The 19,640-nt window shown below is 56.0% G+C and overlaps 2 protein-coding genes across 9 annotated transcripts in view; one reads left to right on the forward strand and one right to left on the reverse strand.

Annotated features, from left to right (window-relative positions):
• Nucleotides 1–1,702, forward strand: part of Caskin1 (CASK interacting protein 1) — an 11,818-nt gene extending 10,116 nt beyond the window's left edge. The window contains exon 20 of the mRNA XM_048790061.1: nucleotides 11–1,702. Within this exon, the coding sequence (XP_048646018.1) occupies nucleotides 11–210 (200 nt within the window). The 3' untranslated portion in view covers nucleotides 211–1,702. The remainder of the gene's footprint in view (nucleotides 1–10) is intronic.
• A 198-nt stretch (nucleotides 1,703–1,900) lies between these two features.
• Nucleotides 1,901–15,043, reverse strand: Traf7 (TNF receptor associated factor 7). 8 transcript variants are annotated; one of them, XM_048789352.1, is made up of 21 exons: nucleotides 14,547–14,712; nucleotides 12,699–12,817; nucleotides 12,407–12,464; nucleotides 10,349–10,440; nucleotides 8,154–8,312; nucleotides 7,458–7,550; nucleotides 7,215–7,248; nucleotides 6,131–6,314; nucleotides 5,892–6,020; nucleotides 5,130–5,347; nucleotides 4,973–5,046; nucleotides 4,736–4,784; nucleotides 4,529–4,656; nucleotides 4,324–4,406; nucleotides 3,617–3,656; nucleotides 3,391–3,507; nucleotides 3,185–3,307; nucleotides 2,870–2,989; nucleotides 2,638–2,769; nucleotides 2,433–2,552; nucleotides 1,901–2,272 (listed from the first exon to the last, which is right to left on the reverse strand). In XM_048789352.1, exons 2-21 carry the CDS (start codon nucleotides 12,777–12,779, stop codon nucleotides 2,258–2,260), a joined length of 2,049 nt encoding a protein of 682 aa, XP_048645309.1. In that variant the 5' UTR covers nucleotides 12,780–12,817; nucleotides 14,547–14,712; the 3' UTR covers nucleotides 1,901–2,257. The 8 variants fall into 8 exon arrangements, with proteins under 8 accessions (XP_048645309.1, XP_048645307.1, XP_015346389.1 ...); XM_048789350.1 differs by having other exon boundaries at nucleotides 5,886–6,020; nucleotides 14,547–14,709; XM_015490903.2 differs by having other exon boundaries at nucleotides 5,886–6,020; nucleotides 8,154–8,270; nucleotides 14,547–14,707.
• Nucleotides 15,044–19,640: the final 4,597 nt, after the last annotated feature.

Below are 19,640 nucleotides of genomic sequence, written 5' to 3' on the forward strand. Positions count from 1 at the left end.
GCCGTCGGAGCGGGGCGGGGCCGGAGGGCGGGGCAAGGCTCGGAGGCGGGCGGGGGCCAGAGAGCCAGGGGCTCCGGGCGCTCTTCCTGGCTCACGCGCGCCGCCCGCAGCCCGTCCGCGGTGGCAGAGAAGAGCACCGGCAGCATCCTGGACGACATCGGCAGCATGTTCGACGACCTGGCCGACCAGCTGGACGCCATGCTGGAGTGAGGCGGCCGCCCAAGTCGGGCCCGCAGCGCCCGGGCTCCGGCCTGCACATTGACCTTTACCTCAGGATGGGCAGCTCCGGGCGCGGGCGGACCCGACGCGGGGCGGGCCGTGCTGCCAGCCCCGCACAAGCACAACTCCCGCCCCTGGCCCGGGCCTAGCCTGCCTAGAGGGCCGCCCGGCCAGGGGGCCCCAAGGGCTCTGGGCAGACGCGCCGCCCCGCGATGCCCGTCCCTATCTGCTGCTCCCTGTGCAATAACTGCTGGGCCCTGCTGCCCGCGCCAGCCCAGGCCGGTCCCCCTGGGTGCGGGTGAAGAGCAGCCTCTCCCTTGCTCAAGAGGAAAAGGGAGGGGACAGCCGCTGTGGCCCCCTCCCCAATCTATGGCACAGCACAGGCCCTTGCCCAGCACAGAACTGCCCTTTGGGGGACCTCTGCCAGCCTCTCGGGGCAGTACAAGGGGCAGGGGGCCAAGGTTGGGCCCCAGCATATAAGCTATCAAGAGTATTAATTTATTGGGAATGAGCTGAAGCAGATTTCCCCAGAGAAACAAAAAGGTATAACTTTAACAAATATATATTTAAAAAAAGAAAAAAATATTATTGATTCTATAGAAAACCATTTACCAACTGGCAGGACACTGGAATCCAGTTCAAGACAAAAGCTGTCAGGGACCCAGGCCACCCTGTGTCCTTCCCTTCCTTCGCCTGGGAGTGGCCACGGCCCTGACCACTAGCGCACACAGGAGGCTAAGTCCAGGGAGGTTGGGGTTTGGCCCAGGTCTCTTCTGCCCTTCTCTATTGTGACTTCTCTGCGTCTGAAGAACTTGAAGGATGTGCCTTGCTCGCTGATAGTCTGTGTCCTCCATGCCACTGAGACCGTGGGGAGGGCTCCCTCTTGGCTGAGGCCACGTCCTGGGGGTGCTGCTGTGTGGGTGTGCTGTGTGTGCAGCATGGTGAATGGGGCATGTCAGCTGTGCATCAGCAGCGTGGGTGCAGGAGTCTGACAGGCTGCAGGCAGAGGTGGATGAGGGTGCACCACACCCTCCCTCCCCAGGGCCCTGCACTGGCACCAGTCCACCACACTGGAGTTCCCACAGATGCTCTGCTCATGGTCCAAGGCTGTGTTGTGTGGTCATTCTCACCCTCTCTCTTTTCCTCTCCTTTCCTCCCCCCCAAAAAGTACTGACTGGTCTCCTCTATTGTGTTTGCTGATCCACAAGTGTTGGACACAACTTTGCCACTTCTTTAAAACAAACAAACAAAAAGAATTAAACCTGAAAACCAGCGACTGTGGTGCCGGCTGGTGGAGGGGGCTACTAAGGGGGTGTCCAGGCATCAGGCCCCTTCCAACTTTCACACCTGAAGCTTCCCCCTAAGTGGATGTGCTCCCCCCTGGCTTCTCCTTGGTGGGCAACCAGACTGGGGCTCCAGCAAGTGGGGAGGGATGATTGGGCAGGGAGCTGCTGTCAGCTGTCAATAAACAGCAGAAAACAGAGCTGCCTGGCTCACTCTTTGAGGGTATGTGTGTTGGGAAAAGTGGGGTGTGGAGGCTGGGAACCAAAGGGTGGTGAGCCTCTCCTGCAGGGAGGAAAGGTCCCCCCAACCTCTTTCCCTCAATGCTGTTTTCTGTAAATACCAATGTCCTCAGGGCCATGTGTAACCCCTGGCCCCAGGATGTGTCCCCACTCATGGCCACAGTCTGTGCAGCTTTTATTTCAATCAGGAAGTAATCAAATAAATCTATATACAGTCTAAAAACAGTAGAAAAGGTAAGTAAAAAGGCCCATAGTCCAGTTGGGGTGGGGACAAAGGGTCGGCTGGGCAAGCGTCGTACCTGGCACCCAGAGAAGAGCCTGGGCGTTGCCCTAACCGCAATGAGACAGGGCCGAATTGAGTAGAGGGAGGTTCACAGAGTGAGGGCAGGGAGGGCACTGCCTGGCCACATGACTCTGTCTGCTCCTACAGGGCAGGAAGAAGCTCCAAGGCCACCCCGTGTTGCCAGCTTGGCTCAGACAGGCCCACAGGGAGTAAAGGCCTGGCCTGAATTCTGTTAGCATGTCCAAACCTGCAAAGAAAGGTCTGTTTAAGGTGCTGCTGTGGCCCAAGGACACTTGTCAGTCACACCTGCCCTACACTGGCACATACCAGGGGCCACTAGCTCCTCATCCTCTCTGTCCCTCCATTCTGTGCAGCCCCTTTGAATAGTCTGAATCATAGACACTGACCTTCACGGTGCTATCCACAGCTCCTGAGAAGAGCCGGCCCCGGGACACAGCCAGTGCAGTCACACTACCCTGGTGGCGCAGTAGGGTCTGGGTGCAGATCATGTTATCCATACTCCAGACCTGGGGGGCACAGGGGATGTGAGGGCCAACCCAAGCCCAGACATCTTCCCTCTGCACCTCCTGTTGCTACTGGGCCAGGATGTACCCTGAGGGACCGGTCGTAGGACGCACTGAAGACTTTGGTCTGGTCTGGTGTCGAGATGACTGCCAAGGCATAGACGGTTCCCACATGGCCTGTTAGGGTCCGCACCTGCTCCTTGGACTCGATGTCCCATACCTGAAGGGGGGTATGGGACAGGCACAGGTGGTCAGAGAGATCCAGAATGAGGAGAAGATGGGCCCTGAGTCAAACCTGCCCCTGGGTACTCAGCCCTTACATGGATGAGGTTCTCATAGGTGCCACAGACAATGTGGTGATTCGTCACAGCGATGGAGTAGACACTGCCACCAGATGTCTGTAGGACATGGATGCAGTCGAGGGTCCGGATGTCCCAGATCTATGGGCAATTGTCCCCACTTGGTCCAGGCCAGGAGCCTCACCCCCAAGGTCTCTGAAGCTCAGATACTAAGGCAGCCTGCCCACCCACCCAGGGTGTGTACAACTGTAGGGGCAGGATAGAGGGAATGCTCAGGGATGGCCTTGCAAGTATAGCAGAGGGCAAGGCTTGCCAACAGGGGGTAGCCTGGCACACCTTGATTGTCTGGTAGGAGCCACTGTACAAGTAGCTCTGGGCTGCCACCAGGGCCCGCACCCAGTGGTTGAGGCCTGTGAGCTCCTTCTTCAACTTTAGTTCAGTACCCACGATGTCCCAGACCTGTGGGGATGGCTGTGAGCATAGGCTGGGTCAGTGCCCAGTGCCCTGATGCTGCGCATGTGCATGCACACTCTTGCCTGTACCTTAATGGCCTTCAGGGAGCCACTGAAGAGCATGTTGTGAGAGGACACAAGTGTGCACACAGGGTTGTCATGGGCCCGGATGGTGTTCACCTTCTGCAGGTTCTGGATGTCCCACACCTAAGGTGGTGAAGGCAAGCCTTAGGACAGTCCTACTGTGTGAAGCCTGGGCAGTAAGGTGGGAGCTGGGTCTCCTCTCCCCATGCCTCCCCCCACTGGCCCCACTCACAATGATAGTGCAATCTGCAGAGCCACTATAGAGCTTGCACCTGGGGAAGCAGAGCCAACAGGTGAGGGAGAGGGAAGGTGCCATCCTTTCTGACAATGCCCTGGCTAGGGCCAAGTGAACCAGCATCTTGGCCTGGTGCCAGAGCCTCTGCTGTTTCTGAACCACATCCAGTGTGTGTGGGAACCTTGGAAGTGGCAGCCTAGCCCCTGGTGCCTGCCTGGCAAGCATCTGATAGCCGAGCTGGGCAAGAGTCACCAGCCATTAGCCCCACTGCCAGGAAAACTGCTACAGCTAGTGACTGAGCACCTCTGCCTCTTGATACATACTCACACACATTAAGGCCCACACATGGCCTCCCAATATGAGACCAGAAGTCAGGTCCAGAGAAAAGGCCCTCCCCCAGGGAAAAGGAGGTGGCCAGGAGACGCTCCATATCAGGGCCCTGGCTTGCTAGTGATGCTGATCTCCTGCCTCTGCCCTCTAGGTCTGGCCACCTAAGGTGCACCAGGGCTAGGGTCAGGATCTGTTGGGAGGCCAGTATGCTAACACACAACTCTGGAGACAGAACCACCACCCAGGGATCCAGCACCACTCAGGGCTGAGGGTGCCCTAAGGTGGAACAGACACAGCCACACAGGCTGAGCTCATAGCCCATGGGGCCACAGCAGTGCCTCTTGGTCAGTGGGCACACACGTGCCTGGACTCACCCCTGGATGCAGAGAGCTAGCACAATGCCGTCATGGCCCTCTAGTGTCTTCTGGCATTTGTAGGTGGTACAGGTGTCCCATACCTGTAGAGACGGGGTCAGAGTAGATCCAAGCAGAGTCAGCCCAGTGCCATGGGGCAGGATGGCAGGATAAAGAAGCCAGCCATCCGGGGGAGAAGGCCCTGCCTGGGCAGGAACCCACCCACCTTGATGGTCTTGTCAGAGGAACCACTGAAGAGCAGGTCACCCATGGAGTAGACACAGAGACACCAGACAGGGCCCTGGTGGCCTACAAAGGTCCCTTTGCACTTGAAGATCTGCTGAGGGTCGTAGGCTGCAGATGCAAGAAGCTGGTGAGGGACCCATGGGGGTCCAGGGAATAGTGTGTGGAAGCAGTAGGGGGCCATACTCACATCCTAGGATGCCCATGTTCAGCCTTGCGTTGATGTGGGACAGCTCATCCTACAAGGCCAAGAACAGAAGGGTGCAGCCATGGAGCCCCCCAGGCCTGGGCTGAGCAAGGGTGGCAGCAGCCCTCACCCAAATAGACTTCTAACTCCAACTAATTGGAACAAAGGCCAGTGGGGGAGGCCTGCCTGCTGGGGCCCACCTTCCTGCATCTCACCCACCTGCATGCCCAGCCCACTCACATTCAACATGGATGCATCCCTCCGGAACTCCATAAGGTCCTCGCTGAGTTTGCTCTGATTTTCGTCCAGGACATCTGCACAGCAGGAGAGAGGGTGTCACTGGCATCAAGAGCAGTGGCTGTACCCTGTACCCTGTACCCTGTGGGTTGGCCCTCACCAAATTTGAGCTCGAGGCTCTTCTCTAGCTGGTCAATCTTCTCAGAGAGCTTGCCCAGCATGGAGCGCAGGAAGGCTATCTCCTGGTCCTTTTGTGCCAGGGCCACATGCATCTCATGGAAGCGGTCATCTGTCTGCTGCAAGAACTCCTTCAGGCCCTCAAACCTGCATGTCTCTAGATGTGTCTCATATGTGTCCTGGTTCCCGATGAAGGTGCACCTGGGGGAACAGGACAGCTGCCCAATTGCTTGCCTGCCAGGACCCCGTCCCTGGCTTCTCTGACCCCAAGAATCCCTTAAGAATCCTCCCCTGCTGTAGCCAACACACACCAGATTCAGCTGCCCTCCCACCTGCCTGACCTCCAGCACCCAGCAAGCTACTTCCTGAGAGAAATCCAATCATGCACCCTCAAAGCTCTTCAAAGTTTCCTCTCTCCCTGAAAATAAAACCCACAGTGCTTATTGGTTTCCCTGCCCTGAAGAGCTGGGCTTCTCTGCCTCTTCTCCCACCCCACCTCTCTCTCTAGTGGCAACTCTAGTCATCTGCTCAAATCTACTCCTGGGTGCTCCTTCCCTGACACTCCAGCTCCTCGACCCATCCAGTCCCCTCTGAGTTCCAATGGGAACTCAGTCCCTCTAAGGCAGCTGGACCTCGGCTATGATGACAGTCATCAATGTCCTCGGGACCAGCACACAGGGGCTCTCAGCTGAGGTGTGCTGAGGAGGAATGGGACCCCTACCTGTGCCCCCCCACTCACCCGTACTTGGAGTGAGGACACTTGATGTGCTCGCATTCTTTGAGGTGGGCTTCCAGGTTCATCTTGAGGAGGGGTGGGCAGCTAGGATTGTTGGGGCAGCGCACAGGCCTGTAGTCACAGCTGCCCTCGTGATCCCTGTACAAGAGTAGATCATGGGGCATGTGGGAGGTTAAGCTAGGCAGAGCCACATGGAGCCCCCAGAAACAAAGGTGCTCAGAACTCTCTGGGGGCTGGTGGCTACTTACTTTCGGGCACTAAGCTTGATGGTGAAGGGGCACCCCCGGGGGTCCACCTCGAAGACACTGGGCTTCCCTGCACCCACCACACGGCAGCCGTGCCTGCAGTGGATGAAGAGCTCCCCAATTTGTTCGGCCACTGCGATGTTGTTCACCACCACTGTCAGCTTGGCATTGTCCACGGGACACTTCTCTGGGGGAGGAGGGCATGCTGTTCCCATAGCCTGCCCAGCAACCCCATCCCTGGTAGCTCTGCCCAGTGCAAGCTGAATCCCACTGAGGCAGGAGAGCAAAGTGGAAGGACCAGGTATGCGTGAGCCCACTAAGTGCATGATCCACCCATCTATGACCTACTGAGGTGCCTGGCACAGGAACAGGTGAAGGGCTGGGCCACCCAGAATGACAAGCAGGTAGTGACAGGCGTCTCTCAGATAACCCAATAAAGTTTTTTTTTTGTTGTTTTTTTTTTCTTCTTTGATGGTGAGGGGGATTGGGGATTGAACTCCGGGGCACTTGACTAGTAAGCCACATCCTTGGCCCTATTTTATATATTCTTTTTTACTCGCTTTTGCCGAGTCTGGCTGTGAACTTGCAATCCTCCTGCCTCGGCCTCCTGAGCTGCTGGGATTACAGGTGTGAGCCACCACGCCCGATAAAGTCTTAAGCAAGGGCAAGGGGCCGAGGGCAAGGAGCGAGAGACAAGGCATGAGGAAGAAACCAGTCTGGGTGGCAACAGTATGGGAACAGCCACTAAGGGGGTAGGAAAAGGTGCTGGTGGGGACAGAGGTCCCCATTAGACTACAGGTGCTGAATCTGGGAGGCCCCACCCCATACCCACTACATTGAGGTCTGAATCTGGAGACACTGGAAATTCTGGGTCCCACTGCTCCCCTAACGGAGCTCCTGAGCTTGGGCCTTAGTGCCCGCAGCACCACTACAGCCCTTGCAGAGGACACGCATGCCTGGACTGTGGGAAAGATCAGTGCGAAGCCAATAGCCTCTGCTGAGTGGCCTGGGCCACAGATAAGATGAAGGCTCCCCTCCCCTGCTGGGGGATGAGGTGGCTGGGTCTGGACAGGAGGGAAGAACCTACCTGACTTCAAGGCGCATCTTCTACAGAACGTGTGCTGTGGGAATAAAGGACAGATTTGGGGGATGGCTGAGGTCTTCTTCACCCCAAGTCAAAGCCAGTAGCAGCCAGGGTTCATCCCACTCCTTGCCCTGCACCATAGAAGGCACCTACTAGGCAGCCAGATCAGGCCTGTAATCCAAGCCAGGGCTCACAGGAAGGGGCAAGCAGCCGGAATAGGGAGGGAGGGTCCATAGGCAGCCTCACCCCACAGGTGGTGATCACAGGGTCCTTGAATACACCACAGCAGAGTTGGCAGCACAACTTCACCGAAGGCTGCTCAGCAAATACCAGTGGTTCCTGAACCGAGTGGGCAAAAGGTAGGAGAAGGGGAGGTGGGCTGGGGTGCTGACAGGGGCCAAGGGAGCCCCCCTCAGTCTCACCACCCAGGCTGACTGGCCCACCCCTGCCAAGTCCCAAGCTGCTCTCTGGGGCTGGAGGCATCTCAGCTGGGATGTCTTTAGACAGGCTGCTGAGGCCTGGGAGGGCCTTAGGAGAACCAAGGAGGGAAAGCAGGGGGTGAGGCCCCCAAAGGCAGGGCTCAAGTAGCGGGGGGGGGGCCATGTCCAGCAGTGCAGACAGTGTCCACACACACTGTCTGGGCCAGTTCTTGCCTGACCCTTTTCCTAGGATGAAGACCAAAAAGGGCCCCCACCTGAGCCCCACATTCCCATTGCCCTTCCCTGGGCAACCCTGAGATGGGAGTAGAAAAACCACATCTCAGGGACCCAGCCTGGCCCTTCAAGTTCTGACACGGACCAGAGAGGACCAGAACTCCTGAGCAGACCTGATCCACTCTCTCACTAGGAGCTAGGCTTGTGTGGCCTGAGGGAAAAGAACCCCATGGCCCCAGAGCACAGTGACAGTTCTGAAGACCCTCTACACTGAGCCCACTGCACCTACCGGCTCCTCTTCTTCCTCAGGCAGTGAGAATGTGGAGCGCAAGGACATGCTGGACTCAGAATGCAGGGAGCGGACGGAGATGGCCGAGTCAGAGCGACGAGGGGTGCTGATGGGGGGCTGCACGGAGAGAAGCAGCTCATCAGGGGCTCCATACAAGGTCTGTGCAGTGGGGAAATGGGGCCCAGCACTGCAGAGACTGGAAGGGAGCAGTGTCCCTGGGATACCTGTGAACTAGCAGGTACTTTTGTGGGGGTGGCCACAAGCAGTACATGGGGAGCCAGTGCAGCCTCTGGTCCCCAGCCTGCCTGCTTAATCAGCGGCCTCGGTCCCTGGTGCTGGGCTGCCCACTTAGGACTGCCAACTTTCTTTGTGTAAATGGAGAGACTTCCTGCTATTCAATTCTACGAGGACACACTCGGGCTGCTTCCTGCTTCCTGCGAGGGAATGTAGGCTGCAGAGGGGGTGCTTCCAATAGCCAATCCTGGGGCAGAAGAGAGCCCCTGGATTATTGGATGGAAGGCTGGCCTGGGAGTGGCTGCTGGGCTCCAGGTGCCCACTAGGCTCAGCAGCCTGCCTAGTGTCCTGCCTAGGGGACTCTAGCTCAGCCTGGAATGTTTGCAGAGAAGGCAGGGATAGGTCCCCAGCAAGTCCTGCCTGAGTCTCCTGAGAGAAGGAGGCCAGGGCCTCCCTCAGATGCCTGTCTGCCTGAGCCTGCACAATGAGGGATTGAGGGGGTTTAGTAGAAGGGGACAGGCACTGTTCCTTCTTCCTTTCTGGGCCTCGGCCTGGAAACTTTCAGAAGTTTCCCAGAGCTGATGCTCTCTTAAGCCCTTCCTTCTGGGGTGACAGAAGCTTGCAGTCTCATTCCTTGAGTCACTACCTTCAGGAAGCAGCACATGCACACTGCAGGTCAAAGTCCTCCAGGCCTGGGCCTAGCTGCCTCTCTGCAAAGCCTCTGTCCAGCATGGAGGTGGACAAGTTGATCATTTCCCTGCCAGCCTGGGTGTGAAACCCCATGGTACACAGGCAGAGCCAGTCCCAGGGCCAGACATCCCCAAGCGGGTGGCAGTGAAAGCAGAACCAGAAGGGAGCAGCCATAGAGCTCCACTCTCCTCTGCCTACCATTGGTGGACTTCTCTCAGGACCCAAATCTCCTGAGCACAGGGGTAGGCTGGGGGCTGCCTACAGGCCCAGAGCAAACACAGAAGGTGCTCACATTTCTTTAAGGCTACTATAATCCACTGGATGCTCTGTAATTATCTGAAACCAGAGAAACAGTGAATCTACTTCCTCCAAGGCCCAGGCTGGCTGGTCAGAGGTCATAAATGAAGACAGAGGCAGGCAGAGGCCCAAGTGTGCCTATTCAATCGATTAGAATTTTCTCTATTAACAAGGAAAACAAATCCTGGCCTCTCAGAATGAGGAGAAGCCTTCGGTCCTGAGAAGGCCTGGCTGAGCTGGGAGAACCAGCCAAAGGCCATCAGCAAAGCTGCTGTACCAGCAAGGCAAGGTAAAGCAGAGAGCAGGCCCAGAGGAAGGCCAGTTTGCTGCCCAGTACTGTTGGGGTTGGCCTCTGTTCTCTGGAAGGCCCACAGCCCAGAAACGAGCACCAATGACCTAACTGACAGGGAATGGCCAGCATGACCCTGGCTACCGTGCTGGACAACAGCCCCTAGCCCAAGTGTCCTAAACTCCTCCCTCCCTCACATGGCCAGGAACAGGGCTCTCTAGCACCCCTGCACTCATCTGGGGCCTCAGAGGCCCCCTGCTTCTGTTGACCCCACAGCTTAGGTCCATGTACCTTTCCTCACCTGCTCTCTCTCTCCCCAGGAGGGACCCCTCTCTCAATTCCCTGCCTACCCAGCAACCCACTCTTTCTACCCAGCAAGAGCACAGGCTTCAGGAACATGGATTTTACCTGGTCATTCTCCAGACTGAACCTTCTGTGGATCCCGTCTCACTTGAGACAGAGCCTAATGTGTCTTGTCCTGGCCCTCAGGTGCCACACCCTCCAGCCCAGTCCCTCAAATTGGCTGTTCCTGCCACCACCATCTGGTCAATGGGGCCTCCTTTTTGTCCTAGGGACTTGCTAAGTGTGCTCAGGGTGTCTACACATTTTCCGCTCTGCCCTAGTGTCAGCACTTCTTGGGCCCTGGGCCCCAGGAAAGAGAGTCTGAAGGAGGGTGGGGACCTACCATGCTGTCCTCCTCATCCCGTGGGGAGTAGGCGAGGGTGCTGGAAGAGGAAGGTGTTCTGCGGTGCTGCTTGTAAGTACTGGTCCCATCGGCTGCCAAGAAAAGAGGGAAGGGGCCCAGAGCTATGGAGGTAGGCTGCTGCAGGAAGGCCTGACCATGCTGTGCTGGACCTGACTGGCAGAGCCTGTGCAGCATGTGGGTCCCTGGGGGCTGTTTCTAGCTCTTGGCCTTCTCCAGGTACAAGAGGGTGCAGTAACAGGGTGGGTAGCTGGAGTTGCCCCCCAATATCAAACCATGCCGGGAACATGGCTGTGGAACTCACCCTGCCCATGGACAGCCCCAGAACTGAGTCTGGACACTCCTGGCCCCAGCCCAGCCTACCCTTGGAAGGGGCCTTCTTTTAGAGCCTCCACAAGGTCCCATCAACCCAGCCTGACCTGGGCTACTCCATGCCCCGCTGAAGTGCATAGCCAGTACCAAGTGATTACACCTAAGGTCACTGGCAGGAGTGTTTGAACTTCAAGGTAACTGCCAGCTGAATTGTCTGACAGCCTTGGTTCACAGGAAACATGCACAGACAGGCCAAGGGCATGTAGTAGGGCCAAGACAGCATGCTGATGGTCTGGGTCCTCCCACCCCTCTTCCTGGCACAGTCAGAACTAGGAAGCAGCCCCAGCCATTTTAACTTCCCCAGTGAAGGTGCTCAGCACCCTCCCTCCTCCTGCCCATATCATCCCTGCTATGCCTGAGCAAGAAAGCTGGACTGCCCTGAGAAGCAGGGCTGGGAAAGGCCACCTCATGGGCCCCACACTCTCTTCACTGGATGCACTGGAGTGGCTCCTATCAGCCTCAGGCCCAGCCAGGTCCAGATAGCACAACAACCAGCCCCAAGGCCTCAGGACAAGATCCGGCCTTCAACTGCCTGCCTTGTGATTGGGCCTCTGTTTCCCTATCTGTCACAAGAGTGGCCAGATAAGGCAACTACTATTGCTTTACTGATGAGCTCCAACACACCCTTGCCACTAAGGACAAGGGTGCAATAGCCCATGTTCCCCTCTGTTCCCAGAACTTTTGACAGCTGTAACAGGCACTGTGCACTCTCCAAAGGTAGATGAGCAATCTCTTGGGTGGGTGATTAAGAGTGATGTTTTCTTTTTTCCTTAGAAAAAAGTCACATGAGCCAGGTGTAGTGGCATATACTGTAACCCCAGAAGCTTGGTAGGCTGAGGCAGGAGGATTGTGAGTTCAAAGTCAGCCTCAGCAACTTAGCAAGACCCTAAACAACTCAGTGAGACCCTGTCTCTAAATAAAACACAAAAAGGACTGGGGATGTAACTCAGTGGTTGAGTGCCCCTGGGTTTAATCCCCAGTACCAAAAAACAAAAAACAAAAACAAACCCAGCCACATGACAAGAAAAGCAGCCTTTTCAGAGCCCCTAAGGGTCACCAGTAGCAGGAGGAGCTGGCATGAGAAGGCGCATCAGGTCTATCCAGGGGAGACCTTGGGAAGGCAATTAAAAAACAATTGGCTGGCACAAACCTAAAAGCACAGCACCAGAAAGGCAAGAGAACACACTCCTGCCCAAAGTCCTGGACCTGAGAAAAGGGCACTGGCCCCACACCTTCAGGAAGGACACTATATCTGCAGTGTCCTACAACCGCAGACCACAGTGCTGGGGTTAAGGGTCATGGATCACGACCAAGAAAGGATCCACGACACTCATGACCTGCTGGAGGCTAGGAGACGGGCTGAGGATGAGCCAGCCCCAAGTAAGGTTGAGAAGGATTGGGTGGGCCGGTGGTGCCGCCAGCGAAGTCAGAAGAGCCCTCCTGGGAGTGGTGCTAGGAAGAAAGGGAAGGACAATGCCAGGGGACGGGAGAAAAGGATGCACAGCAAAGGCTGAGGTGTTGGAGCAGGATGGCCTGGCTTCCGCCCAGCCAGGAGACATGGCAAGCAACAGAGGCCGGAAGCTGCTGGTGCCTTCTCCAGGACCAGTGCCTGCCTCACTAGGAAGGCTGGCCTGGGAGGGGCCAGATTCCTCCTACTCACAGGCTCACCTTTCGTGATGGTGGTGACTGCTGAGAAGGCGGGTCCAAAGGTTGTTTCCATTCTGGTCTAGGAGAAAAGGAGGAGCCTTGGCCTTGTCCCCGGAGAGAATGTGGACATGCACTAACACACTTACCCGCAGACGGGTGTACTTATGTAGGGATACCCAACACCATGCTTGGGAGGTATCCCTGCTTGCAGGCCTGCTGAGCAGGGGTTACTCTGGAAGCTCTGCAGTCAGTGCCAATGACTGGAGCATGGGTATACAAAGAGGGCAGACCCTCACCCTTGGGCGCCCCTTACCCCGGTGCTGAGGTCTGGGGAGGGAAGGTTGGCAGGACCCCCAGAGAAGCGGTTGTAGCGGGCGCTCTGGCCTGAGCTCATGCTCTAGAGAGGCATCCAGGGTCCTTGGGCAGCGTTCCCTGTGGATGGAACACAGATAAAGGACTGAAAAGTGGGGGCCTAGTCCCTGGCCATCTGCCAAGCTGCCCCCGCATGATGGGCCTGCCCTAGCCGGTACACCACAGGACACACTGTGGCATGTTCCTCTCTAACACCAATTTTCAGGCAAGAGCCCTTCTGCCCCCTCCTGTCCCAGCCTTGTGACTGGGCCTCTGTTTCCCTATCTGTCACTCTTGTGACAGATAGGGAAACAGAGCTGCAGGGAGGCGGGCCCTCAATTTTACCAGTCCTCAAAGCCTAGCCCTCCTAAAAGCCCACAAAGCTCTGCTCCAGAGGTAGGGAGTCCTCCAACTGTGCTGTCACAGCTGGTCACTTCTAGACAGGTTGCTCTGCAGGCTGAATGTCCCTGGTTCCAAGTCTGGAGCTCAGTGGGCATTCTCTACCAGCCCACTGGGCTTTGTCCAGGGTGTGACACACATTAGACCTAGTCCACAGGGACCAGGGCAAGAAGAATGTTGTTTCCTACCATGGCAGGTTCTGTCAGGACCTGGCCAGACAGCAAGGACTCTGGGAGAAACCGTGGGGTGAAATAACTGGAGTCCAACTTTGCCCACACACGATCACATGAAGAAAAGTCACAGAAGAGAGTGGAGCCTCAGCTCTTGACCTCAGGTCACCTACACCCCTGACTGTGCCACTCAGGGCTCAAATGCTGGGGAGGCAGGGAGAAGGTATGTGGGAAGCATAGGAGGTCCACCAATGACAGAGCCTGGGGTGGGCCTGAGTGATCTTACCCCTCAGCAGGCCAGACCTACAGAGAAGAAGGAAGATTAGAGAAAAAAGAAAACACAGACAATAGGTCATACTCAGGACAGGTCCTGGCAACAGAGCAATCTCAGGCTGAGACAAACCCTACCTCGTGGCAGCCCAGCCACATCCCTGCAGGGGCACAAGCAATGCCAGAGGACGCACCCTCCCAAGCGGTCACTCTTAGGACTAGCAGCCTAGAAGTTAGGAGCCTATAAGGGTGGTGCTAGGATGGCACCATGTCCTGCCATGGAGCAGCAGCTGTGGTTAGAGCCACAAAGCTCCAGCAGATCTCCCCATAGGGAAGAAGGCTACACACCAGGACCGCATCATGAGGCACACATGTGCTCAATGACTTCAAAACCAGCTTTCTACTTGGGGGCATGACAGCAGAATGCCCACCTCAGGGTCCAGAGCAGCAACCGGTTCCTGAGAAACTACTCCCAGCCCCACACCCAGGAGGTGGGAGAAATAGTTTCTGCCCCATGCTATGATAATATAGCACATGGGCAGCCTCGCTGCTTCCAGCACCTTGCTTCCCTCCTCCCACTCCAGTCACCTGCCAGCACATATCCTTGGCTCCATAGCATCCATCTCCTCCCTCCCACTGCACCAGCCCCATTACCCAGCAAAAGCTACCCCACCCAATACCCCCAGACCCAACTGAAACTCCAGGGCTTGGCTGTGTGCCTCAAACTAGGCTCTCTGGGGAAGGGCAACTGAGCTCAAAGGAGGTATCCCTGGGGCAAAGATGTGAATATGGCTTGTTCTGCCCCAACATGTGTCTGCTCCTAGCCCCCAGCACCGCTGCTGGCTTCCTTGCTAATCAGGAAGGCCCAGGACAGCTGGCCAGGGGTTCAGCTTGCTACCTAGCCATCCTGAACCCAGGGCCTGGAGGACTCACATTAAGGTGGCTCACAGGCAGCATTAGGAGACACTGACCTGGATTTCACAAACCCATCTTGCTCTCTCACTGATAGCTTCCAGGGCCACAAGGCCAGCTGCAAGCTCCAGCAGCCGGACCCCAGCAGGTACTCCCCCAGGTTCACAGAGAGGCTGCCTACCCAGGAGGACTACCCAACACCCCACCCGTTGTTCCAGGCTGGGAGAGCAGGGACTGGCTTCTCCTCACTCTGAGGTGAGGTAAACAGAAAGGCACGCAGGGCAACATGCAAATCAGCCGGAAAGTCCCAAAGGCCAATAGCGGCCAAGGCTACAGCACGACACAGCAGTGGTGGGGGAACTTACAGGACTGGCCCAGAAGCCACGCTGAGCAGGAAAGGAGGGAGGCAGACTGCTGGGCCTGGGAAGTTGTTTCCCAGATCACAAGGGCCCAGCCCCAACCAGGGATTGGGGGTAGGCAGGACCCGGGCTGGAGTCCAGCACCCCCATCTGTGTGCCCTGCCTGGAAGGCAGCAATCCATCATCAGCATCTCCAAATTGAGCAAGATGCTGAGGCCTCCCCTTAGCCCAGTCCCCCCAGGGACTGAATTTTGCAATAACTGTCTTCCCCGGAGTCCCGGGCCCAGGCTCCAGACAGCAGAGAGGCTCTGCAGGACAAACCCCTGGGAAGCAGATGCTGAGCAGCTCAGCACCCAGCTGGCTGGCAGCACAGGGAAGCTGTGTCCTGGGTATGCCCTGGCCCTCCAGAGTGGGGGTGGGGTGCCTTTTCCTCACTGCTGAGGTTCTTGGTGGGCAGGAAGTTGTCATCCAGAGTAAGAATTTGCCAGCGGTTCTCTGCCTCCTGGAAGCCTGGCCACCTTGGTCCTCCAGTTCCCAGTGCTGGGAAGTGGGAAACAGCTGTCCTCAGGACTGGTCCCTCTTCCAAACTAGGAAAAACCTTAGTGAGTGGGCTAAAAAAGGCTTTCCCCATCAGTTCCCTGCCCCTCCTTTTCAAGTCCAAGGATCATCTGTCTGTCTGTCAGCAGGGAACAGAACAGGTATTCTTTTCTTTCTTCTTTTTTGGTGGTACTAAGGATTGAACCCTTGAACCCAAGGGTGCTCTACCACTGAGTTATATTTCCACTCCTTTCCATTTTTATTTTGAGACAAGGTCTCACTAAATTGCCCAGGTTAGACTTGAACTTGTGATTCTCCTTTCTCAGCCTCCTGAGTTACAGGGATTAGAGGTGTGCACCACAGCACCTAGCAGGATTCTATCTTTTAAAGAGGAAAGACCCCAGAAGAAATGGTGCTGTCTACCTTGGCTGTCACCAGTTGGTAAATGTGACCCAAGTGTACTCAGGGTTCTGAGGCAGGGTGGGGTAGGTATGTGCAAACAGGGCAGAGCAGTCTCTCTTCCCCTAGTCTCTGCTCCACCAAATCCTCCACCTGGGGCAACCTCACTTGAGTTTGGGGTAGAGGCCCAGAGATTTTTGCCCAGTCATTTCCACATCCAAGGGAGTTCTTCAGATCCTGGGAGTACTCCCTGGCCAATAAGACCTTCCTCTCTGCACACATGGAATGCAGCAACCCCTCTTCTAGAAACCCTGATCAGGAGGGTAAGGCCCTTTCCTTTTGCCCCCAGGAGGGAGTGCTTGGAGACAGCACAGGATCTGCTAGGTATCATGCTTGGGGGTTGGGGGAGTAAGAGACAGATCTCTAATCCTTTTCCCTTGGGACAAACCCTGAGGAGATCTGGGTCAGGCTTGGCCAGGATCCTTGCCTATTTGGACTCTATGGCTGGCAGCAGGGGGAGTGGACAGCCCAGGTGGGCCCTGTTGGAGAGAGGGGCAATGGAGGGAGTCTACAGATCCAACTCCCTACTAAGGCCAAGCCCACACTTAGGGCACTCCTCCTGCATCCTCAAGGGATTGGGGTAGGGGTGGCCCTATCCATTGAATAACATGTGCTAAGCCCTGAAGGAAGCAGGCACACCCTGAGAGTCCTCTTAGGCCTATAACCACCTTGAGAAGAGCCTAGGATGTGTCCACAGGCCTTAGCAAGCCTGAGCTGTGGGTGGCCAACTGGCTGGACAGCAGCCAAAGTTCCAAGCATGGCTCTTTGAATCATGGAGCCAGCCTAGGGGACCCACAAACCATCCCACAAGCTGACCAACCCCTGGGTCAGCCCTTGCCTCAGCTCTCCTGGCCCAAGCCCAGGTCCAGCTGCCAAACCCTATAGAAACAGTCCAGGTTGCCATAGCAAAGCCACATGCACTTCCCTGTCTCTTCTCCCAATGTCCCCTTAGCACATCTTTTCCATCCCAGACAGGCAGGGTGTAATGTCCAGAATCTCTGCAGCATCCCTGTTTTGCCTGCTTCAGGCCTGAGGATCCCCTCAGAACCTCTGTAGGCCCTGCGCAGAGGCCCATTTGGCCTCTCTCCCCTCCTAGCCCTTGTCCTCACCTTGCCTTTTTCTGTTTCCTGCACTCACAGACCCAACTATGTGGAAGCCCGGTAAACAGCCTTCCCTTCCCAGGGCTCTACACCCTTGCACCTTACACCCAGCTTCCAGGCCTGTCCTGCCCAAGCTAACCCCTCCAGCATCCATGGCTCCCTCTGCTAGAGGAAGAGAAGGGCCCTGCTCAGTCGCCAGGCTCCAACCCCACTGCAGTAGGAATGGGCTTTGCTGTCCCACCTGCCCCTGGCCTCAAACTGCCATCCTTTCTTTCCCAGATCTCTTGATTGTCTATGGTGTGGCGACTGGTCACCCCTTAGTCTTGGATTTCTGCAAGGCTGCCCCTTCTGCCTGGGTGCTCCTGGGGACAGATTCACCTCCACTCTATATCCTTCTGTCTAGGACTCTGAAGCATCAGGTCCCCGTATCATCAGCACCAGCCCCTGGTGGCCTTTTCCTTCCTCATCTGCTTACTTGGCAGCATGTTCCTCCAAGGGCAGCACCTTCTATCCTGGGACTGTCATACTAGGGACACAGAGGTCTCTGTCAAAGGGCAAGGGGTAGGTGGATCCCCCTCCAAGGGTCCTTCCTAACTGAGCCCTCCAGAGGGCTGATGAAGAGTTAGATGCCCACGTCCTGGTAAGGTAAGGCCTGTGAGCAACTTGGTTCAGAGAAAAATAAGTCTAGCTGATATCTCATGGGATTGGGTACATGTGTTCCTACGGACCCCTGAAGGTGTCCATCACAGATATGATGAGTGACAGAGTTGTCAAGTCCACAGACTCAGACATATCTGGGTTAAAGGGCACCCCTGACTCTAACAGATATGTGACTGGGTGAGCATCTTGCCCTTTACTCTGTCTATAAGACAGAGTAAAGATGTACCCACACCTAAAAGGAGCCTAAGAGTTAACAATATGATTAAGAATGAAGGCTCTGCTAACAGTGGTTCCTTTCTGAGAGCTGTGAAAAATGAAGGCTGGCCCATGGACCCAGCCAGCAGCCAGTCATGCCAAGGCTGACCCAAGCCCTGTTCCTTCTGCTTTCTCCATGACTGCCAGCAAACCTCGGAGCCCCACTGCAGCTTTGAGGCAGCCAAGCAGAGCCAGAGTGGCTAAATCAGAGTCCAGGCTGCCTGCATCTTCTGACCAGCAAAGCCCTTCAGCTGCATCTTCTTTCCATTTCCTGCACCAGGTATATTTTTCATCCAGCCAGCTGGTTGAGGCTCACACCCACTGGGTGCTGGAGAGCAGAGACATGTTGATGGCTTTACGTAAGTCCGACCCTTCAGGAGCTGGAAGTCCACTAGTCTCCATTCAGTCTGCCAAAGGCACTTCTCAGTGGGTACTGAAGACCCCATCTTCATTCATTTCCAAATCCCTTGACATAGTGCCACAGGGAGTTATTTCAAGGAAACTTTCAGGTTGGGGCACCACCCTGGCTGCTTCTTTCTGGACTGTCTCCTCCTCAGCCAAACTACACATATCCCTACTCCCCCTGTGGCAGCTTCTAGCTCCCTGAGACTGCAGCAAATAGGTACAGAAACCTCAGGAATCAGAGACTGGGGTTCCATGGAGAGAAGTGAATTCCCAGAGAGGCCAAGCAGGGATTTATAGCAGAAGGTGTGCCTAACACAAATCCTCAGAAAAGGGACTGGGGAAGGGAAAGGCCTAAAGGGAAGAAGTAAAGGAGGCCATAAGCCTGTTGAAGGCAAAGGGTGAGTATCCTAAAGGAGAGGAGGGGTGTGAAGGGTGCTGACATGAGGGTGCAGATGGGCTGGGCAGATGGAACCCCTAAGCATGTGAGTCTTAGGAGTAGGGTAGAATTTCACCTGACTCAGTCCCAGCTGACCACCTTGGCCTTGCTCAAGACAAGGAGGCTTGGGCAATTAGACTCCAAAGAGGACTAGGAGACATTGGCCCAGCCTCTTCATTCTCTTCTGTCCCCACTGAATTCCCAAATCCACCTTCACATACAATCAGGAGACTCCCAGACTTACACCTGATCCATCTCCTGAGTTTCACGTCCTCCCCAGTTAGCTTGTAAGCTGAATAAAATTCCCACCCTGCACTGTGAAGCTGTCCTGCCTCCTCCACCTCACCTTTCCAAGCCCATTCTCACTCTGGGTCTTTGCACGCCTTGCTCCCTATGCTTGGAATGCTCCTCCAGCAATGTCCCAGGACTGGCTGCTTCTTCACCTGATCTTTGGTCAACTGTACAGCACTCATCCCCATTCAGGAGCCCTCAGTACTCATTTTCTCAGCGTCCTGTTTCTCTCATGATATATCACGACTCCTCATGTTTTTGTGTACTGTCAATCCTTCCCTCCTCTCCACACCAGGAGTTGTGCCGGATGGGTTGCAACCCAGGAGACATTTGCCAACGTCTGGAGACATTTCTGTTGTCACGGGGGCTGGGGATTACTGGCTTCCAGTAAGAAGCCAGGGATGTTGTTCCACATCCTACAACGCACTGGACAGTCCCTCCAAGCAAAGAACGATTCAGCCCGAATTGTTAATAGTACGGAGGGCGGGGAACCCTGCACCAGAAGAGCTAATGAGACTGGGATCCCGTCCTCCGCTGTCTCCCAGACGCCTACAACAGTGACTGGTGCCCAGATGAAGCTCAATGAGTACAAGAAGAGAAGAACCAGGGAATGCAAGAGCGCACCGACCGGCGGCCCAGCGGCTAGGCAGA

Source organism: Marmota marmota, unplaced genomic scaffold (assembly GCF_001458135.2).
Source record: "Marmota marmota marmota unplaced genomic scaffold, marMar, whole genome shotgun sequence".
NCBI lineage: Eukaryota > Metazoa > Chordata > Mammalia > Rodentia > Sciuridae > Marmota > Marmota marmota.

Excerpts from the sequence above, each read along its gene's own strand:
- Traf7 (XM_048789346.1), bottom strand. The coding sequence starts at position 15,037 with ATGCTGATGATGGATTGCTGCCTTCCAGGCAGGGCACACAGATGGGGG. Across the intron at positions 8,313-10,348 it reads GGGATGAGGAGGACAGCATG|ACCTTGTATGGAGCCCCTGA; the intron begins GTAGGTCCCCAC and ends CCCACTGCACAG. Across the intron at positions 5,047-5,129 it reads GAGCCTCGAGCTCAAATTTG|ATGTCCTGGACGAAAATCAG; the intron begins GTGAGGGCCAAC and ends CCTGCTGTGCAG.